The sequence below is a fragment of the Beta vulgaris genome, chromosome 5 (genome assembly GCF_026745355.1).
Source record: "Beta vulgaris subsp. vulgaris cultivar EL10 chromosome 5, EL10.2, whole genome shotgun sequence".
In the NCBI taxonomy this organism is placed as follows: domain Eukaryota; kingdom Viridiplantae; phylum Streptophyta; class Magnoliopsida; order Caryophyllales; family Amaranthaceae; genus Beta; species Beta vulgaris.
The window spans coordinates 2,413,121-2,436,259 of record NC_079206.1 but is presented as its reverse complement, the minus strand read 5'-3'; the positions used below and the strand labels follow the sequence as shown (position 1 = coordinate 2,436,259).

Here is a 23,139-nt window from a genome sequence, read left to right as displayed (position 1 = left end):
TCTTACATAATTATTTAGTATTTCTATATATGTTGGTCGAAATATTGATTAAATAAAAATTAATTATCATTCTTTTGACAATGATCGCATTGTTGCTAAGAATTAGTTGAAAAGACAACTTACAAAAAGGTTCTTTACGTATAAAAGTGGGCAAAAGTTTTTTTCCTAATAAAGTTTTTCTCCAAAAATCAAATAAGTTCAAAAAGTAAGAAAGATACAACTAGTAGTGAAAGCCTAGTTTTTGACAAGTTTTGTTCCATATCACAATATTTAGTTCAATTCATATCACAATATTTTCATGTTATTTTTTTTTTTACTCAAGCTTCATCTATCATACATAACTTTGAAGAAATACAACCTTAATTATAAGTCCATATAGTGCCTTAACAAGAAAAACGGAGACATAGTGAGCAATCAGTGTCCTTACAATACTTAACACTTAACAGACATATAAATCCAACATACTAGCACAAAGAGTAGAAAACTCTTCTCTATTAGACCCTTGATTGTTGTGACGACTTCGTTTGCACCTGTGAAACTTGCCAAAGCCATTCAAAGGGATAACGATGTAGATGATTAAACATCGTTTGGGAGGATAGACATTGAAAACACTTAAAAACTTGGGGAACTTTGAGATCAAGGATAGAACCAAAAGGGTTGGACAAACTCGAGCCAATGGTAACAGACTTGTTAATGATCTAACACAAGTTTGATCATGTTAAATTTCTGCAACTTATTGATATTCTAAAAAAAAGCTCTTTTATTTGATATACTCCTATGTATTTTGTAATTTAAGTACTTCCTCCGTTTCACATTACTCGCTAAACTTCTCAATTCACAGAATCCTAGGTAATTTTTGGAGAAGAAATAGGTAGAGAGTAAAAAGAAAAATAACCCATGTGAGAAGAGAAAGATATAGAGAGTTTATCGCCAAAAAGGAAGTGTAGCAAATAATATAAAACTTCCCACAATAAAAAATGTAACGAATATTATAAAACGGAAGAAGTATTCATTTTCCTTCTCTATCATCTCCATTGCTTTCTCCTATTTATCCTCTTTACTATTTTCATGAAAGAAGGAAAACTGTACTCTCTAGTCTCTACTTTCATCCTAATCTAGTTGCAATGAGGACAATAATTGGAATGGAAAACTTCAAAAAGGTGAGTTTTGGAAGTATTAGGGATTTTGGTCATACACTCGTACTAGTACAGAAAGAACAGGGCCCACAAACAGCCGACTTTAAGGCAATGAGTGGTCCATAAGCCAGGTTGTCCAACGGCCCAAATGCTTATCAGCTTATCACTTCTTTTCTTTTCTTTTCTTTTTCCAGCCTAAAGAAAATATTTAGAGGGTCCCACAATATATTTCATCAACTTTTTGCCACGCGTCTTCCTATTAGGGTCCTCAAATAAGCCAGATTTTACCAGATCTTGGTGACAGGGAGACTATCATGTGTCGTTTTACTATTTAAGTTGAGTAGAACGCTGCGTTTTGACAGATACGAAATGCCCCTAGGCTGTGATATCATAGTGATATCATGGGGACATAAAGGTATGGGGAAAAAAATCTACTTACATGGATGATGATGATTGTGGGTTTGTTTCCAATAGTAAGGTCCGATCTTTTAGATGGAGAGAAACTGAACTAAATTGAATTAAATTGAAATTAACTGAATTGAATTGAAATTGATTTACAGAGAGAAACTGAATTGAAATCAACTGAATTGAACTCAAACTAAACGGCAGAGAGAAACTGTACTAAAATTTCTTGAACTGAAAATAAGTCCAAAAAAACAGGGCAGAATTGTGTGCGTTTGTTCATGTACTTTTTTACCTTAAATATCTTTTATTATATATTAGTAAAAATTATAACGATTGAATATTTAATAAAGTATTCATTGAAACAAATCAAATAAGACTGTATATAACTATATTTTTTCTTATATCTAAGAAATATTTAGATGATTCTTTCATATTATGAACCATTTCAAGATTTATAGTAAGAAAGATGGCCACTGATAGAGATGGCCACTGGTGCGGGCTGGTCCGTGGACCCTAGTGGGCCGAGATGAGATTTCACGATCTAGGATCGGACCGTGAAATTCATGATTTGGGCGGGCTGGTCCACGGGATGAAAAATATTGGCCCACACCAGTTTGTTATCAATTTTTATGGTTCGGGAAGCGATTCTGACGGTTCGTGGGCCTAGCAGGCTGGCATGATAATTATTTTTTCAAAGTTATATAATCATTTATTATTGTTACATAAAACTTTTAAAATTAATTAAAACATATACAATTATTAATATTAATGAATAATTTCATTATTTTTGAATTTGATTGAATTGTAATATATGCAATTTGATTAAAATATACACAATTTGGTTGAATAATTACTTGGGATGGGCTGAATCGGTTTCGTGGACCGGGTTGGGAAATTTTAGTAGCGGGATTTCGTGGGCTGGGCCTAGAAAATATGGCCCACCAATTTCAGGGTTCGAGTTGGGCTGGACCGGGCTTTTCGTTGGCTCAACCCACACGGCCCAAGACAACCTGACAACTTGGGATTATTCTCGGATAAAATAAACATGGGATTAATGGTGAAAGATGGCCCAAACTTGGAATTATTTTTGACAATTTTTACCAATAATTTATTGTTAACGTTTAGTATATTTAGAAATGGAAGGAGTTATGCAAGTGACTTTTGGAATGTAATAATAAGCAATAGAGTTTGCCTTGTAAGAGACCGACTACTTTTAAATTAAAATTAGGCAACGGTAAGCCTAATATTAAAAACTTTTGGGAATTAATCCATTTAGTAACTAGGTCTAATTTTATATTAAAATTAGACCGTCTTTTTTAATAATTTTTGTAAGCAATAATGAGATGATTTTAAATTGTTCAAGAAAAGAGAGAGTTGAGTTTTAGTTCTTAATTAGATCCCATCACTCCAAATTAAACCCTATTTGTATAATTTTATTGAGCAAAAGCTCCTCCAAATCTGGTGAATAATCAATGTATGGCCATTGAACATTAAAAAAAAAAATTTAAGAGGAGAAGAAAGTGAAGTTTTGACTCTTGAAAGACATTTTTCTCAGAATCACATGATATATTGATGGGTAAGGTATTGGATTATGGTCCCTTTCTTTTATACGTATGACCTTGATGGTTACTCTCAACGTTTGTGAACCGCGTCTGGAATGCATCAATAATTAAGAAGGAACAAAAATTATTAAAAGAGACGGTCTAATTTTAATATAAAAGTAGACTTAGTAACTAAATGGATTAAACTAGTCATCGCAAGAAATTAACCTAGTCACTATTGGGCTAATTCTCTTTTTTTAATATTGGGCTTACCATTACCTAATTTTAATTTAAGAGTAGGCGGTCTCTTACAAGACAAACTCAAGAAGGAAAGACAAGTTCTTGTCAAAAAAAAAAAGGAAAACTAAGCTACCTAAGCTATAAGTCCAAGTAAAATTCTGTCTTCAAATTATTCGGCTATGGATGTAAATGTATGATTGACCTTTGTGAAGGTAACCCTATGGGCAATGGAGATTAAATAGCAATATCGTGATTAATTGACTATATGTGTGAATATGTTATGAAATTACTGTACCATACTTTTCTCTCATTATATATTCTCGGAGAAGAAGTTTCAAGGGACGAGCAATATAATGGTATCTCCCTTTCAATTTACATATTCACCCATATACAATATAAAATCATTATACACATAAACTTACCAAAGAAAATTCAACCAAATCTCTATTAAATCCAATCAACTCATATAATTGTCAATCACATAAACTTGCCAATAAAAAAGATTCAATCAAATTAAATTTAGACCAATCAACTAAAAAAATCGTAATCAAGAACTTACCAAAATTAAAACCACATACAATAAAAAATATGGCATTCTCATTAAAATGACAACTCATATACAAAATTAATCACAGATACAAACTCCAAAAAAATTCAGTTTTTTCATTACTTAGATATGTAATTTTATTACTTATAGTTACTTTTAAAATGTTTTTAGATAATATTTGTAAGTATTTAAATACTTATTACTCACTAAAGGAAGATGAACGTGGTTACGTACTTTCATAATTTAATTTTTCATTTGCATAGCATACAGAAAAAGGTAGTATATAATAATATAATAACAAAGGAAGTATGTATATATATCTCCAATTGTAGATTTTGATAATTTTACGACCCTAGGGCCTAGACGCCTAGTGTTCATCTTATACGATGATTTAGGCAAGATTCTTATTTACTAAGCTTTGCCAAATTTCCTTTCCTAATAAAAAAGGGTTTTGATTCTTTAAAACTCTCTTTGGGTGACTTATGAGTAATGAGTTGCCAACTTGCGATAATTTGTGTCAAAGGCCTCAATCATCAATTGGTAATAGAAGAAGTATCTCCTTAATGCTTAAACCTCCAAAGTGATTTATGCATTTTTTTTTCCGATGAAGGACAATCTACTTTAGATTTTTTATGAGATCTCAAGTCTCGACCATTTATGATGACCAATGCCTCTGATACTACATTGACTTATATATAACAATATTATTCGTAAATCATGTCTAGATTAGCAGATGGATACAATTCGACCCCTTAATAATTTCAGTGAAGCTTTGTCCCCAAAATTACACTTTTCAATTGGTGCGACAGAAATAATCGACAAGCAAAGAATGAAATCAAAGGAGAAGAATGCATAAATTTACATGGTTCACTAACAAATTAACAATGTACATCTAGGTCAATTCACAAGCAAGAAAGGCCCTGATTTATTATTATCTTTTAAGAGAAAGAATGGTATTCTTGAAGACGTTTTCTTCATAGGCACATAATTGATGGGTATGATGAATGGACCGTGGTCCCTCCATTATAGATATGATCTTGATGCTGTCTGATCTGACTTTGCAAATGGGCCAAGTATCATAATTTTACACTTCTGTTTTCTATTAACTGGAAATTTAATTTGAAGGACATGGATGAATGTAAATATGTAATAGAACATTAATCATGCTATCTAAGAGTATTATTGTTAGGGTAAATCAATAAATTTGCAATATTGATTATGCCCTCTCGTTTCTGATAATGTAGTTAAGTTGAAATGTTGAATAGGTCAAGTTTTGTAACTTGTCGTGGACTTCTTGGCAAGCTGCAGGGCCGGAATTGGATGATTTATATACTTCATATTAATAGCTAGGCACTAGTACATCTCTGTACATGCACCTACAAGTGCACACTTTTGTTATTAGGACAAATGGTTGAAAGTAACACTAGTTTTAACACCTTTACATGAGTAATTAACCAGTTTTCAGGCTTGGGTGATACTTCCTCCTTTCCTAAAAATCTTCCCTCTTTTCATTTAAGTGCGTTTCCAAAAGATTTTCCCTTTTTTACTTTATTCTATATTTGGAAATTTTTTCCCCTTTTTACCCTCTCATGTCCCTATCATATGGTTCACCATTACATTATTAATTCAATTTAGGGCCTGTTCTCTTCGGCATAAAACAGCTGAACTGAACTGAACTGAATTGAACTGAACTGAACTGAATTGAACTGAACTGAACTGATCTGAATTGAACTGAACTGATCTGAACTGAACTGAACTGAATTGAACTGAAATGAATAGTGATATGTGAGAGTAAAAGTATTGTCAAGAGCTGAACTGAACTGGTCTGAACTGAACTGGTCTGAACTGAACTGAACTGAACTGAATTGAACTGAACTGAACTGAATTGAACTGAATTGAACTGAACTGAACTGAACTGAAAATAAGCTGGGGAGAACAGGCCCTTACTCTCTTTCTCTCTCCTACTTTAACCCCTTTTTATTTGTTTATTTATCTTAACCCCTTTTCTCTCCTACTTTACCCACCCCATACCTCACACAAATGGATCCTCCTTGGTATCTGTAGGAACGGTAACAAGGAAGATCTTTAGGAAATGGAGGGAGTACCTTCTATTATTGAACGAACAAATATTACTCTCTCTATTTAAAAATATAAGATATTTACGTTTTACGAAAATTTGATTTGACCACAAATATCTCTCAAAATATGATTAGAAAAATTATAAAAATTATACCGTTGGATTCGTCTTGAAAAATACTATAATAACATAATTATTTAAATAAATTTATCAACATAAATTGAAAGCAATTAACGATCAAAGTTCGACCTAGAACATCGTGTGTGCCTTATATTTTGAAATGGAAGGAGTAACAGTCTTGCGGGTAAAATCTAAAAAAGGAATTTTTTCGTGGTTATCGAACTACAATAGATAATTCCAAAAAAATAACTCGGTAGTTTTACTGAACGGATTAAACTAGTCACTAAAAGAATTAAACTAGTCACTGAATGGATTAAAGAATGTCATTACTGAATAGATTAAACTGGTCACGAAATAGATTAACCTGGTCCCTAGCTAAATAGATTAAACTAGTCACTATATTTGAAAAAAGTGGTATGTTTTTCTCTTAATATTGAGCTTGGGTCGTGCCTAATTTTAAGTTAAAACTAGACGGTCTCTTACAAGACCAATTGGCAACTTTAAAGAGATAGTAATACTTATTGTTATGGCTGATTTTTACAGGATGACATTGACGTGATGACGTGGCGACTTTGACATTAAGACGCGGCGGGGAGATGCGAAGACTGAGTCAACTAAAATCAGTAACCGATTATCCGAGAAAGGAAGGTGATGACCCAGCGATAATTCAGCTAATAAAGCCGTTGGAGAAAGTCAGTTACACGAAGAAAGGAAGTAAATTTCGTCAGTTGAGCTTTGCAAGGAGAATCTCCTATAATCAAGGAACAATTACCGTTGTAATCTCTGAGGAAAATAACAGGGTATTTAAGCAGAAAAAGCCAAAGGAAAAGATACGACATATTGTATACAAAAAAGCATGCGAATGCAAGAGCAATTTTATTCTTCACATTTACATTCTACACTTGTACTTAGATAAAAACTTAAGCTGTAACGACTGTCGCTCATCCGGAACGACAGTCTCTGATAGTAGATTAGTGGAACCATCTCCACCAGCGGTTTTTACCCACCTTCATTGGGGTTTTCCGCGTCACCGCATCTCTGTGTGTTCCTCCCTTTAATCCCTTTTGCATTTATTTCTTGCATTATCATATTCACAATCTGGTTAAATCGTCCCTAACTTCAATTCTGTTGTAAGAGGCAAATTTTAGCATAAACACTTATCATTCTAGAATTATAAAGCTAAGCAACATCATAATTGCGACTAATTAACACCGGCGTAGAATGGGTCAAATAGTACACACATAATACATTAGCTTGCAATTGCATTGCTCTGACTTGTAAGAGACTTAGGGTGACCTAGTAGTCATCAGTCACATACATTAAGGTCCCTCTAAATGCTTAAAAAATTCCAATATAAGTGAGATGTCCTCATCTTATGGAATATTTTCTTGTTTATACATGCAGAAAGGAAAATGGGCGGTTTGACAAAAATTTCTAATAATGCTTCAAATTTTCTAGATAATGTTGACTTCCTTACTTACTTATTGCAGATGACATTGCGAAGCTTCATTGATTGTATATTCGAGGATAGAGGGATAACATATCAATGAACAACCAACAAAAGTCTTTGCTTTTAGGTGTACGTAATTGGTTTTTTGTTACAAGTTGGGGGAGTGGAACTCAAGAGTTAATCAATGCATATTCATGTGTAGATTGTAAAGTGCCTTTCTTTAATATATAATCAATCATACTATTAAGTTTTTATGTGCATATTATTATGCATGGCTTAGTTATCACAATCTTCTTTGCTTGAAATTTGGGTAAGTTGACTAATTCTTCGCTTGCCATGTGGCTAACTTGTCAACACCAGAGCCAAGTAGGATATATTATGGCGTTGCAGTATCATTTATTATATTCTCAACTAGTTGTGTTGCTTTTATTTTGCTAACTACTCATGTATACACGCGATACGTGCGAAAATAAACAAAAGATCAATTTCCTAATAATATATACAAAAATCGTTCATTATATATTTTTCTTCTGTTTTTTGAAAACTAATAAATCAAGGATGATGCAAATATTTTGTTAATTAAGGGTGTAATGGTAAAGATGGTGAATTTGTATTTTATTACTTAAGGGTATAAAAGGGTTTATCATTTTTGGTGTCCCTCTCCTCTTCCCTGATATAATAATAGAGATTAGTGGAACACTTATCTTTTTAATAATCAATTTTACCATTTTTTGATTTCATTTTGTTTCTTTTCTATCAAAAAAAGTACAAATGTACGAGTTTTCCTAAGATTCATTTATACCTATTATGTTCTACCTTTGTCAATTTGTTCTCAAAAACTGTATCTTGCGTGAAACATGTTAAACAATAACTTATTGTGTAACATGTATGCTGTATAGTATATAGATTTCAAAAAAAAATGACATGGACTATACAAATTATGATATGAGAATCTCATGTCATATTGTAATTTGTTTCATGTCATTTGAGTTTTTATTTTTTATTTTTTTACAAAAGAACGATAGTTTATAAATTGTTACACCATAAATTATGGTTTAACAGTTTACATCCAAAAATTTGTCTATTCTCAAATTAATCCATATTATGAAGGATATCTTTCCAAAACAAAGTCTTACAACATACATGAATCCATCTAACATATTAAGGGGTGCCATGAAACATTGTGGTGGGTACTTGGTAGCATGGTAGGCAACAGGGAGGTGAGGCCGTGTGGGGGTGGTGGAAATAGGGGGTCACTTAATTAGAACGGGGCCAGGAAGTATATATTGTTGGTCACTTTGATTATGCTAGGAAGACAATCAGAGCAGGACCTTCCAGCGGGACCAATCCCGACCTACAATGATATTTTGAAAGGTTATGTTTTTTTGGACTGAATTGAATTGAATTTAAATGAATTTATCAAATTGACAATAGAGGTCTGAACTTTGGGTGATAATTTTTAAAAGGTTTGAACTATTGATTAACCTGTGTAGGTCCCAACTTTAGGGGGTCCTTTAACTCTTAGCAGACCTCGACAACTTAAAACTGAAGATTTTTTTTAAAATCTCACTTAGTTCCTACATCCCTCCCTCAATTAACCCTTCTAATGTGACCTAAGTTTTACAAGTGATGACCTATTAAGCCAGTTTTAAGTCACTAAGGCCTGCTAAAAGTTAAGACCCCCAAAAGTTGGGACCTACACAGGTTAATCAATAGTTTAAACCTTTTAAAAATCATCACCCAAAGTTCAGACCTCTATTGTCAATTTTTCCTAATTTTTATTAATTAAGTCCAAAGAAACAGAGCCTAATTATATAAGTTGATTTATACATAAAAATGGTGTGGTATATTAGATTATTCTAAAAATTAAGATTGACTTAATTAATTAGTTGAATACCCATTTTTCACCCTTGTGACAGGATTTGATTGTTGTCTCTTGTAAAGTGGGATTTTCAAATCCCCCGCCAAGAGATCTTCATATTATTACCTAAAAGAAATTATATTAAATTGAGTGGACTTATATTGAACAAGTGAGTAAAGTTGTAAATGGGTTCCTCATATTTTATTGACCAAGACCCGCCACTAAAAACAACCTTACAATTAGAAATATTCTACTATAAACAATAGTTGTGACTATCTAGGGGAAAAGGCTAGATATAGTGGGGATTCATTTGAATACTTTAGAACTAAAAATTCATAAATTCATTTTGTGTAAAGATGCAAATAAGAAATTTGACATAGGGTGCATTGAACTAGTAAAAAAAAAAAAATGATGTTGAATTAAAGAAAAAAAAATTCTATGAAACAAAATCTTCATTAATATATTTAGTAAGAATAACCATAAACTAGTTGTAGATCAGAGCTATCTTTTGATTAACTCTGGATTACAAAAGGCTCTTTGCCGTGACTACTTAAATTAATACTTACGATGTTAAAAAAAAAAAAGCTATCCTTTGAATTTTAGATGTTCTTTTGGGTACATTTAAGAAAACTTATATTCTCTCAAGTGATGTATTGTATAAGGGAAAACAATGAATCCACTTCCTCTAAATTTTGTTTTGGTGTTTAGAGAGCAACAAAAGGTATTGTTGCAGACACATGATTTAATCACAACATTCGTATGTATACAACTTTTTTTTTTTTGAAAGAGAAATTTCATTAATTGAAGGCCAAACGGCATCTACCATAGGTATTAAAGTAAAACAAGATACAATTAAACAAGACTAAATCAAATTCGTCTTCGAAGAAACTACAATGAACCAGATCGAACAATACAGCACAATCCCCTTGCATTTGCTGAATCAAGCAGCTATTGATGAGGAAGTCTATCATTCTGATATAGTTTGGGAAGAACATTCTTGATCGAGCCAGGTTGACCGCATCCGGGATTCCAATACCTTCATGTTGAGTCTCGAACTTCAACCAATGAGAATAATTTCTCATACCTAAAAACAAAAGAACCATACTCACAACTCCCATAGGGGAGAAGGAGATTTCCAAAACAGAAACTAAAATCCCCATAAAAGGGTTTGAGAAAATCTCATAAAAAGATACTAATTTATTGAACAAAACAAGAAAATAAACTAAAAACTGAAAATAAAAGGAAAAAAAGGGCTTACCATGGATGAAAACATCCATGGCAGCCCCCTAATTGATGAAGAAGGGGTAAGGGAGGCTAGGGTTTTAGAGAGAGAAAAGGAGAGGGGAGGCTAGGGTTTAGTTGACCGACATAATTACCACATTCACAATACTTTATTAAGAAAGATACTTGTCGTCATACTATATCTTCCACCTCTAAATTGTTATCAGTATACAGTATACTGTATACACGATAGCTAGGTTATGCAATTATGGTTGTCAATTATCTTATTCTTACTTCTTCTTTTTTGCCTTTGTTAGTGCATTATCTTAGCTTGAAGAACTATGTCAAATATGGCTTAATCAAGTTCAGGAAACAAGGGGGAAATTATAGCCAAATCTATGTCGTCAAGTAAGCTGAAGCATGCATTATATATCAAGTGGCGTGTTTCTAATTGAAGTTTGTTTGATCTCATAACTTCCGTGGTGCTATTTAAGCACATCTGACATCTCACATGAGTACCTTGGTGGTATGTTTGAGGCCAATTTTTTATACAACTGAAGGAAATGAATTCCGTGCCGATTTCATTGAGAAGTCAACGTTATATACAAAAGAATGAGATCAGTTAGGCTATCGATTAGCCAACTAATATGCTATAACTAAGGAAACTAAATACTTCCTCCGTTTCTAAATAAGTGCAACATTTCTTGTTTTCACGTTTGCCAATGCATTATTTTAACCATTAATATCTTCAATTATCAATAACTAAAAATTATAAAAAGTTGATATTAAAAAAATTCACATTCAGACAAATCTAACAAGATCCCACATGACTATGTTTTTCCAAAAATGTAAATCACCAAACCTAATTAAAGTTTAAACTGTGAATAGTAAACACTATGCAAATGTTGCACTTATTTTGAAACGGAGGAAGTATATACTAATTAAATAGAGAGATACATGATATATACAATACATATTCTAACACACCCCCTCAGTCGAAGCGGGAGGGTCACGTATGCTGAGACTGTCCCTAAAATCATCAAATAAGATGCGCGGAAGCCCTTTTGTAAAAATATCAGCAATTTGGTAACGGGACGGGACATGAAGCACACGTACTTCGCCACGAGCAACTTTCTCACGAACGAAGTGAATATCCATCTCAATGTGTTTAGTGCGTTGATGTTTTACAGGATTGCCGGATAAGTAGATAGCACTCACATTGTCACAATAAACAAGAGTAGCTTTCTGAACAGGACAATGGAGCTCTAGAAGCAAATTGCGGAGCCAACAAGTGTCAGAAACAACATTAGCAACTCCTCTGTATTCAGCTTCAGCACTACTACGAGAAAGAGTAAGTTGCCGTTTGGAAGACCAAGAAATCAAATTATCTCCAAGGAACACACAATAGCCAGAGGTAGATCGACGAGTGTCAGGACAACCTCCCCAATCTGCATCTGTATATGAGATAATACGAGAAATGGTAGACTTCCACATTTGAAGACCAAAGGAAAGAGTGCCCTGAATGTAGCGTATGATACGCTTAAGAGCACGCATATGCTCATGAGTCGGAGCATGCATATGAAGGCAGATCTGCTGCACAGCATAGGAAATGTCTGGCCGAGTAAAGGTGAGATACTGAAGAGCACCTGCAAGACTACGATATGTAGTTGGATCATCATAAGGAGTACCGGTGGTAGCACTAAGTTTAGACTTAGTATCAACAGGAGTAGGACATGGACTGCAATTAGACATCCCTGCACGTTCAATAATCTTAGCAGCATATTGGGACTGAGAGAGGAAAAGACCATGGGCACTGTGAGTGACGGCAACACCCAAAAAGAAACTCAAAGGACCTAAATCCTTCATAGCAAATTCAGAAGCCAAGAGAGTCATAATATTTTTCCGAAAGTGGTCAGATGAAGCTGTAAGTATAATGTCATCCACATATAACAGAAGATAAGCAATATCAGAACCATTGTTGTAGATGAACAAAGAGTGATCTGACTTACTGTGAGAAAAACCAATAGTAGCAACAAAATCAGCAAATCTTTGGTACCAAGCTCGGGGAGCCTGTTTTAAGCCATACAAAGATTTCTTTAGCAGACAAACATGATCAGGATATGTTTTGTTGCGAAAACCCATGGGTTGATGCATATAGACTGTTTCATGGAGATGACCATGCAAGAAAGCATTCTTGACGTCCATTTGATGAATGGACCATGATTTAGAAAGAGCAATGCTGAGAACGGCGCGAAATGTAGCTTGTTTGACGACGGGGCTAAATGTTCCGGCACAATCAATGCCCTGCTACTGAGTTTTCCCATCACCTACAAGACGAGCTTTATATCGCTCAAAAGAACCGTCAGATTTGTATTTATGGCGAAAAATCCACATAGACCGGATAACATTCACATTAGGGGGCCGAGGCACTAATTCCCAAGTCTTATTATCAATTAAAGCATTAAATTCATCCAACATTGCATTCTTCCAATTGTGATCAGGGATCGCACTAATAGGATTTTTTGGGATAGGGGAAATATCCATAGTGGTGGAGACATGAAGATTGGAGTAGTATTTGGGATTGGGTTTAGAAATGCCATTGACTGCACGAGTGGTCATGCGGTGGGAGACAGGAGGGGCTGGCCGTTGTGTGCTAGGAAGGATAGGAGAAGGAGATGAGGGTGGGGTGGCAGCAGGATGTGGAGAGGATGAAGGAGAAATGTGGGCTGAACGGTGAACTGTACTGGGCAAAGGAGAGGAGTTCACGGGTGCAGAGGTAGAACTGGGCTGAAAGGAGAGCAAGCCCAAGGGAGAAGGGAGAGGGGAGACACGCGGAGAGGGGTGAGCAGGGTCTGGGCCCGTGTGAGACTGCGGCCCAGAGGAGAACGAAGTGGGGGGAGATGTGGGGGCAGACTGGGCCGGTTGTGGATTGAGTTGGTGAGGAATGAAATTCATGAGAGAAGGAGGAAAATCATCAATGAGACAATCATAGTCTGTGGGAGTGGTTTTGTGAAGTTGTGAAAATGGGAATTCACTTTCAACAAAACGTACATGGCGGGAAATTATGATTTTTCCACTCGACATCTCATAACATTTGTAGCCACGATGATTGGGTGCCGGACCAAGATATGCACATGGGGTAGATCGTTCTTGTAATTTATGAATGGTAGTAGAGGGAAATAATGGGAAACATAGACATCCGAAAACACGCAAATCCGAATATGAAGGGTCACTTTGATATAGAATTTGGCCGGGAGATGAGTAATGTAAGACCTTGGAAGGCAAAATATTGAGGAGATAAGTAGCCATGGAAAGAGCATGATGCCAAAAAGACAATGGCATGGATGCATGAGAGAGAATAGTGTGAATGATATTATTGATGGATTTGATATGCCTTTCGGCCTTGCCGTTTTGAGGAGAGATATGAGGGCAAGAAAGGCGATAAAGTAAGCCATGGTGATCAAAGAACTGTTCCAAAGTGCCATTAACATATTCTGTCCCATTGTCACATTGAAAGGTTTTTATATTACGTTCAAATTGTGTCTTGACTAAAGCATAGAAAGAGAGAAATAATTGTTTGACTTGAGATTTTTTGGCAATAGGAAAAGTCCATAAAAATTTGCTATAGTCATCAAGAAAAAGAATATAATAGCGGTGTCCGGATGAGCTAGGAACAGGGGAAGTCCACAAATCACTATGAATAATATCAAACGGCATGAAAGTGTAGGACAAAGAATCATAAAACGGAAGTTTAGCATGTTTCCCAAGAGGACGAGATGAGCAAAAAGTTTTACAAGCCTTATTACAATCAATAAATTTATTACTACGCAGAGAATTGATGACAGCATCGCCAGGATGGCCTAAACGATTATGCCAAATATCATAAGACATAGTAGCAAAAGCAGAATGATTTGAGAAATTGGCTTGTGGAGTTGAGAAGAGAGGATATAAGTCCCCAACACTGTTACATCGCATTAGTCGAGTCCCCGTCTATAAGTCATTAACAGAGAAACCAAAAGGGTCAAAGGAAATAGAAACCATATTATCAGTGGTAAATTTTCGAACTGAAATCAGATTTTTAATAAGTTTAGGGGCATGTAACACATTTTGAAGAGCAAGAGGAGGATGAGGCGGGGGTAAAGTAGTGCTACCGTGACCAACAACAGGAATTAAGTGACCATTACCAACAACAATGTGATGATTTTTAGTGCTTGAATTGAGATAAGAAGAGAGAATAATACCTGGATCCGCCGTCATGTGAGAAGTTGCGCCGGTATCCATGTAATAGTTGCCATCAGGTTGAGAGATGGAAAGGGTATGCATAGCTGCGTCAATGTCAGTCGGCATGTAATTAGAAGGCTGCGGAGCAGATGAAGAATCCATAACAGTGAATGCTTGTGGTCTGGGCCCAAGTACACCAGGCCCAGTAGGGGGCCTTGGAGCCGAGTGAGTGGGTCGGGGCTGCCATGAATAGGCAGGAAATGGACTAGGTGGAATTGTCCACCCTCCCCAACCATGCGACCATTGAGGCCACTGAATAGTGGGCAGGCTGACGGGGCTGCTGCTGCGGACTAGACTGGCCACCGTGGGCCCCACCTTGCGGACCAGAACCCCTTCTTTTTCCTTTATTTTTGCTGTTATTGCGCCCTTTATAATTGTTATTATTGTTGCGTTTGGGAGCAGATAAAGAGGAATCAGAGGAAGCTGCTACCATGGCGGCATTAGTGCGAGTCCCTGTGCTACCAGATTCACGAGCGGTACGTGCTTTAATTGTACGCTCTGCCATCTTCAGTCGTGAACGACAACTGTCAAAGGATGGTAGCGGCTCTTGGTTTTGGATAAAATCCACAGTACCACTAAAAGTTTCCGGAAGAGAACCGGTGAGCCGTAAAACCAACCTGCTATTAGATACCGGTGCATCGAAGTCGGCAAGTCGATCCGCAAGGGACTGAAGATAATTACAGTAGGTGTCAATGGAAGTAAAATCTTCGAAAATAGCAGTGGTAAACTCTTCTTCAAGATGAGTAGCACGAGAAGCTTTGTTGTCCTGGAACAAAGATTCAAGGCGTTTCCATGCCGCCTCGGCAGTATCATTACGCTTAAGAATAGCATGAAGAAGGTCAAGAGATATCGTGCCGTAAACCCATTGGAGCACGGCGGCATCAAGGCGTTTCCACAATGCTGGATCATCGGATTGTGCCTTGGCATAAGCAGCCTTGGCTGTCTCCTCCGTGGGTGGAACCAGGTGGTCGTAGAGAGCGTGAACCTTAGCGAGATTGGTGAATAAGGCAACCCAAGAATGATACAGGCTCTGCTCATTATCCAACGTGACAGGGATTAAGGACTTCACGTTGGTGATGGTGAGTGCAGGGTGGAATTTTTGGGAGTCAGCCATGGAGGTTAAGAAGGAAGACTAAAGATAGAAGAAGAAGAGAAGTGGTTAAGGTTGAGAAAGGATCGAAACAACTGATACCATGAAAGAAATGAATTCCGTGCCGATTTCATTGAGAAGTCAACGTTATATACAAAAGAATGAGATCAGTTAGGCTATCAATTAGCCAACTAATATGCTATAACTAAGGAAACTAAATATATACTAATTAAATAGAGAGATACATGATATATACAATACATATTCTAACAACAACTCAATAACCACGACTCCACGAGGCGAAAATAGTGGTACATAACCTACCTATATATATATATATATATATAGGGGTAAGATCCACTGAAAACTAACTTTAAGCTGAAAATTGAAAACCGACTTTCTCATTTTGCATATTTTTGTTCATTTTATATTTTTTCTCATTTTTTTGCTGTTGCTCATTTTAGCAAACTTTTTTTTGGTGTGTAAGTAAGTTTTATAAGCTCATACATACACCTTACAACCAACTGTTAACCCATGCTTTAAACACATTCAAAGCATTACAAGTTTTCGCACCAGCTCAGCATTTTAGCAAACTTTCGCTCATTTTACGAAGTTATTGCTCATTTTACAAACTTTTGTTCATTTTATTTTTTTTGCTCATTTTACAAACTTTTGTTCATTTTATTTTTTTTTCCTCATTTTATATTTTCGCTCATTTTAAGAAACTTTTGCTCATTTTATAATTTTTTTGCTCATTTTATATTGAAGTTTTCAGTTTTCAGCATGAGTGGTTTTCACGTAATCCTATTTCTATATATAGGGTTATTTACACATGCGATGATTGGTTATTGACGAGTGATGAGAATCAGAACACGAGTATAAAGAAACGAGTGTCCTTACATTCAGCATGTCGATTATACTTGGTTATATAAAGACATAGCCATAGCCCATATAAGTCCCTTCACCTGTTCACCATGAAGTTGTAGTCTTGCAGATGTCTTATAAATCACTAAGGTCACCTAAAAATAAACTAGCATGAACCATAGAACAACAGCTTAAGTTATCGTGTATTGTTTATTTGGCTGAGTGATGAACAACTGTCATGATCTATTTATATATAAATAATGTAAAATTATTATGAAAAAACATTAGTAAAAAAAAAAAAGAATTATGCCACTTTATTTATAATACACATTAAAATCATTGTAACTTCAAACGCTTATTATTTCCGTTAAAAATTTATATATGAGAGCAGAGACCAGTTTATATATGACGCTTATTAGTAATATAACTAGTTATTAGACCCGGGCTATGCCCCGGGTAAGAAAAAATTTGATTTATTAATATAATACTTTATGATAATAACAATAAATACAACTTAGCTTAGTGGTTAAAACTTTAATATATTTAATTGAGGTTTCGGGATCAAACCCTATATTACGCAATTTCTAAAAAAATTTATTGTACATAGATTACATGAACTAAAACTCCCTAGGGGTAGTATTGTAGTGGTGAACACTGCTCTTCAAATGGTATCATGCATACATAATTAATTTTAATGAACATGCAAATTTATTTATTTTTAAGGATGCAAGAGATATGTTTAATAACATTAACTAATTACAACACATATTTGTAATTTTGTAGAAACATAGATCATTAAGAGATGTTAGATGAGATGGTGATCCTTTGAAAACCCTTACATTAGGTTAGGGGTTTGAGCCCAGGCTTTAGCATATTTATTTTTTAAATAATGACCACTTGACTGTGTTGGTTAACAGACACGTATTTTCAAGTAAAGTTGAGTTTATGCAAAAAAATTGTGCTCATATATGTACACAAAAACTTTCTCGCCTTAATTTAGACCCAAAATATAAGAGATAAACAATGATTATCTACTTTTTGGTTTTTGATGGATTCACGACCATAGTTTATGGTTTGGATTCGGATTGAATAATTGAAATCCAAATTTTATCGGATCAGATTGAATTAGGCTCTCATCCAAACCGCACACCGAACTTTCACTCCGAACCATAGATGCTCAATAGACATGGTAGTTTAGTGTGGAGATGAACAAGACTTGCCCGACAAGGGAGGATAATTTGAAAGATATAATCATACTATAACAAAACCAATTGGGGGTCAGGTTTTTAGGGCCTTATAGAGCTCTTAAAGAATTAGGCATCTTTTTTTAGTTGATTTTAGGATGAATGTTATCTTCTTCTTTACAAATTGCCTCACTTTCATGTAATACTAAATGTTTATGCTACGTCCAGTGCTTTACAAAAGTCGACATATTAACTTCTTCGAGTAGAAATCAATACTCCCTCCATCTTTTTAGTTGTCCCTTTTTTAGGATCAAACTTTTCAAATTTAGACTACGTCCTTTAATTACATGAATAAAATAGCAAGATCATGTGAAATTTCGGTAGGTTCATTAGAGACCGTGAAAAAACAGATGGAACAATGCCAAAGAAAAAGAAAACGGAACGAGTACTTGACAATAATGTCTCCTATAAGGACAAAGGATTCGTAACTCTTGGGCCGGGGTTCCTATCATTTTTTTTTTAACTACCTACCTGGCTACCTGTAGTGTGTTCATTTAGTTTTGGATCATATATCACCTAACCCAACATTTAAAATGGTAGAGTATATATATACAATCTAATATTAGCAAACCATACTGAACTAGAATTCCTAACAACGTTGGAGATAGGAATGCTTACTGAACTACTAAATTTGGGGGTCTGGTATCACTTGTTAGTTAGTGTTTCGAGATACGTTATCTGTTTAATCTTGTTGGGGATGTGAGTTTAATCTATCTTTTACAATTCAGATTATTTGTCTGCACTCTGAAACATCTGTGTGGTTTCCCTGTTTTGATTCTAATATGTTTGTTGTATCAACAGGCAATCGACACACTTCGTGTACTTCCAGGTTTCTTGGAATTTGTTGGGATATTATTCTCTTCGGTATACATATAATTTTATGCTTCCTTACAAGTGTTGTGTTGCAGCAAATAGTTTTCCTTATGATCACAACCTATCTGTTGAGAGGCATGAACTAGAGTACTATATGTCTATATACATGAAATTAACAGAGAATGGCCATGTATGTATGGTAATATTAATGATGTAGTGGGACAATGTCTTGGTATAATACTATAGTATTTGTGAGTTGTGACCTAGCTTAAGGTATGTACTTGTTAAGCAGCATGTGATAACCTATTGGTGTTGGCATTACCTTCGATCCCAGAATCCCTTGCAAGGAGGGATCCTCAATTTCCCCCGCCCTCTCCTTGCGAGGGACTTCATCTTACATTAAGAAAAATGTACTTGCTCTGTAATTTGTATCTTCATCCAACTTTTATGGAGCTGAAAAAATGTAAGTCGTGTAGAAAAGAATAGTAGTTCCTAAACTATGTTGAGTAATGAAGTTCTAAAATTTAAGGGCATGAATTTTTAATTTTTTTGGCTACTTCGTTCACGATAGTAATGGCGTTGAAGTTATGTGGCGGAATACAATTCTTCCCCACACGTTATAATAATATTAACTACTTATTAGGCCCGGGCAATGCCCTGGGTAAGAAAAAAAATCATTTAGTAATTTTTTTTTTTTACAGGTACATGAGGTACTAGTGGATCCCTATCTCAGGGAAATATCCACCAATAACCTAAAACTAGTAGAATCCCTATCTTAGGGAGAGACTACTAGATAACTAAATTACAATAAAAAGAAAAAGAAAAACTATTTCTAGCTTCTCAGGGAAGCTTTACAGTCATATTTCGCAACTAAGCAGCATCCCCACAGCGGTGGTGGAAGCCGCTCACTCGCTTCCGCTTCAAATCGCCAGATCTGGAACACGAGATCGTTGTCCAGGTCCTTTTGGTGGCAAGGACTATGAGGGGTGGACCATCAACCAGCTAAACACTGCACCGACAAGATCTGGGCTGAGTCAGTGGTGGCGGTAGATCTGATTTTTAGACTTTCGGAGCCAAACCCGGTATGAAGGATGAGTCGCTTCAGATCGGGCCATATGGTCTCCTCGGTTCGGCTGCTGAGCCACCAGCAGCGGCGATCGGAGTCGATGTCGGCGACATCGAACTGGGCAGAAGTTCACTCCTTGAACTTAGGGGCGGTAAATCTCAGGCAAAGAAACCTACTAAACAACCAGATCTTCAAGGCACAGATGGTCTGCCTAAACCCATCAATTAAGAAGGAGATGATGGAGAGGAAGAATTAGGGGCGGTAGAGAGGCGAAAACAGAGGTGGGGAGAAGGCGGATTTGAGGCGGTGGGGGGCGGATTTTAAGCGGTGGGGGTAGTTGGCTGGAGAATTCTAGAGAGAAGGAAGAGACCTTCTCTCTAGAATTCTTCCTCTTATTGTGTCATTCATTTAGTAATATAATACTTTCTGATAATAACACTAAATACAACTTAATTTAGTGGTTAAGACTTTAGTATATGTACTTGAGGTCTCGGGATCAAACCATATACTACGCAATTTCTAAAAAAAATTTAATGTACATGGATTACATGAACTAAAACTCCCTAGGGAGAGCGCCATGTGATACAATTTCTTGTTTATGTATGCCTTTTAATATATTTGTATAGATATACTTCCTATGCAACATTTTGTTTATTTTCAAGTTAAAAACTGGTATTATTAAATTATTACTCACTACAATATTTCATAGTCAATATATCACAAGTTTTATCATTAAACGGGTAAAAAAGAGTTGTATTGAGGAGGGGATTAGAATTATTAAGAAGTATCACATGATTACTAAGGGCCTGTTCTCCCCAGCTTATTTTCAGTTCAGTTCAGTTCGGTTCAATTCAGTTCAGTTCAATTCAGTTCAATTCAGATCAGTTCAATTCAGTTCAGACCAGTTTAGTTCAGTTCTTGACAATACTTTTACTCTCACATATCACTATTCGTTTCAGTTCAGTTCAGATCAGTTCAGTTCAATTCAGTTTAGTTCAGTTCAATTCAGTTCAGTTTAGCTGTTTTATGCCGAAGAGAACATGCCCTAACTGGTAAAATCAAGTTTATTGACATTAGAACTCTACTAGTCTAGTAAGTCTATAAGAGCTTGATCCGTTTAATTTGCAAGATTTTGTTTTTTCTTTCTTCAACGAATTGATTTGCAAGGATTCTAGTCTAAGCACAAATCCGAATACAAACATAATTCACCTTTGTTTATCTTTTAGACCGACTAAACTAACCCTTTAGAAAAACTATATATATAATAAGAAGCACCTCAAATTTGTTTACTTTTAATTGATCTTCAAGAAAGTAGAAGCAGAAACAATGGAAAATTCTCCTTCGTCTCCACAATACTCACCTTCATCTCCTATCTATACACCATCATCATCGTCGTATTCGCCGCCGCCATCACCCGAATACTCACCAGAATCACCTTTATACATTCCTTCAACTCCAGAATACTCACCACATTCCCTTGAAGATTACTTACGTGATTCACCACCCCCATACATGTCTCCTGAATACTCTCCGCAATCGCGGTACTATACACCTTTGTCTCCTGAGTACTCGCCACAATCGCCATTCTGTCGTACACCTGAGTACATGCCAGATGAGTACTCGCCTCAATCGCCATACTATACACCGATATCTCTTGAGTACTCGCCGCAATCACCATACTATACACCTTTGTCTCGTGAGTACACGCCAGAGTCTCCTGAGTACTCCCCTCAATCGCCATACTATACACATATGTCTCCTGAGTACTCGCCTCAATCGCCATACTATACACTGTTGTCTCCTGAGTACACGCCAGATGAGTACTCGCCTCAATCGCCATACTATACAGCAATGTCTGCAGAGTACTCGCCTCAATCGCCATACTATACAGCAATGTCTGCAGAGTACTCGCCTCAATCGCCATACTATACAGCAATGTCTGCAGAGTACTCGCCTCAATCGCCATACTATACAGCAATGTCTCCAGAGTACTCGCCGCAATCGCCATACTATACATTGTTTATACTATACATCGTTAGAATTATCCCCTGAATACTCACCAGGATCGCCATCATATATATACACCGATATCTCTGAGTACTTGCCAGAGTCACCTCCATACGAAAGTAAGTGCCACAATGGCCTGCTTCTTCTGTGTCGTCGAACTCACTAAGGTTTTGTACATCTTACATCTAAACTCCTGCATCTAATAACATAGGATAAGTAGTTTGAATTGTTCATCATCAGATATTTCTTGATTAATTGATTAAGTTCCTGTTTATTCAATCAGAAATTCATTATGTATAGACAGTACCAGTCGTGTTGAGATATCAGTAGTTGATTCAGAAATCAAAGGCTATCCTACCCATATCTTTTCCTTTCCCACTAATCATGAGCCCTTGATTTTATAATATTTGGTCAGGATTCAACTCTACTTTGTAGAGTTTTCATAAAACTCTAGAGGATTCGGGTCCAGTACAGTCATACACTGATACCATCATGTAGTAGTTTATCTTTATCAAATATGTATTTGACAAATTTAGGGTAAATGGTTAATTGTGTGCCAACATAAGATAAGAAATAATCTTCCTAAAAGATATAGGATCATCATCCTAGATTATTGACTAAATAATATCTTAATAATATCAATCTGGAAAATATATCATAAATATATTTTCCGATATTAAATATATCTCATATCTCCAACAGTATTATTTGGCAACTGATTCTAAGTAATAAAGTTTTAAGTTCTTCTAAACCTTTTGATTTGCTTTATTTAATGTGGTGTAAATGTCAAACCAAAAGTTAATGAATGATTACTACAACTCCAATATATATTTTGGGAAAATTAGTTAGTTAATTAAGTCTAGCCTTCATTAAATTAGTTCTGTCTTAGGCAGATGAATGGAGCTTTCTTCAGGCAAAATCAAGCTTTTTTGTAAATTACAAGTTTTTCGCCATCGTATCATCAAAATCCGGCTAGATCTTGAATTTTAGGTGATATCCTAATACAGTAATACGTGCCTTCAATTTGACTTGATAAACTCATTGATAATTTATCTCTAACTAAACCCGTGATAAACTCATTGACAATTTGACACATGTCTTAATGGACGGGTGAAAAACCCGGTTTAAACGGGTGGTGGACGGGTGACGAATTAACGGATGCGAGTGATGGATCGG

At 35.6% G+C, this 23,139-nt stretch overlaps 2 protein-coding genes across 2 annotated transcripts; one reads left to right on the top strand and one right to left on the bottom strand.

Annotated features, from left to right (window-relative positions):
• Positions 1–11,576: 11,576 nt before the first annotated feature.
• Positions 11,577–12,803, bottom strand: LOC125497957 (uncharacterized mitochondrial protein AtMg00810-like). Its single transcript, XM_048645692.1, has one exon. The coding sequence runs from the start codon at positions 12,801–12,803 to the stop codon at positions 11,577–11,579; it is 1,227 nt and encodes a 408-aa protein (XP_048501649.1).
• Positions 12,804–21,282: 8,479 nt separating this feature from the next.
• Positions 21,283–22,008, top strand: LOC130591660 (uncharacterized). The gene has a single exon (XM_057395329.1). The coding sequence runs from the start codon at positions 21,283–21,285 to the stop codon at positions 22,006–22,008; it is 726 nt and encodes a 241-aa protein (XP_057251312.1).
• The last annotated feature ends 1,131 nt before the right edge of the window (positions 22,009–23,139 follow it).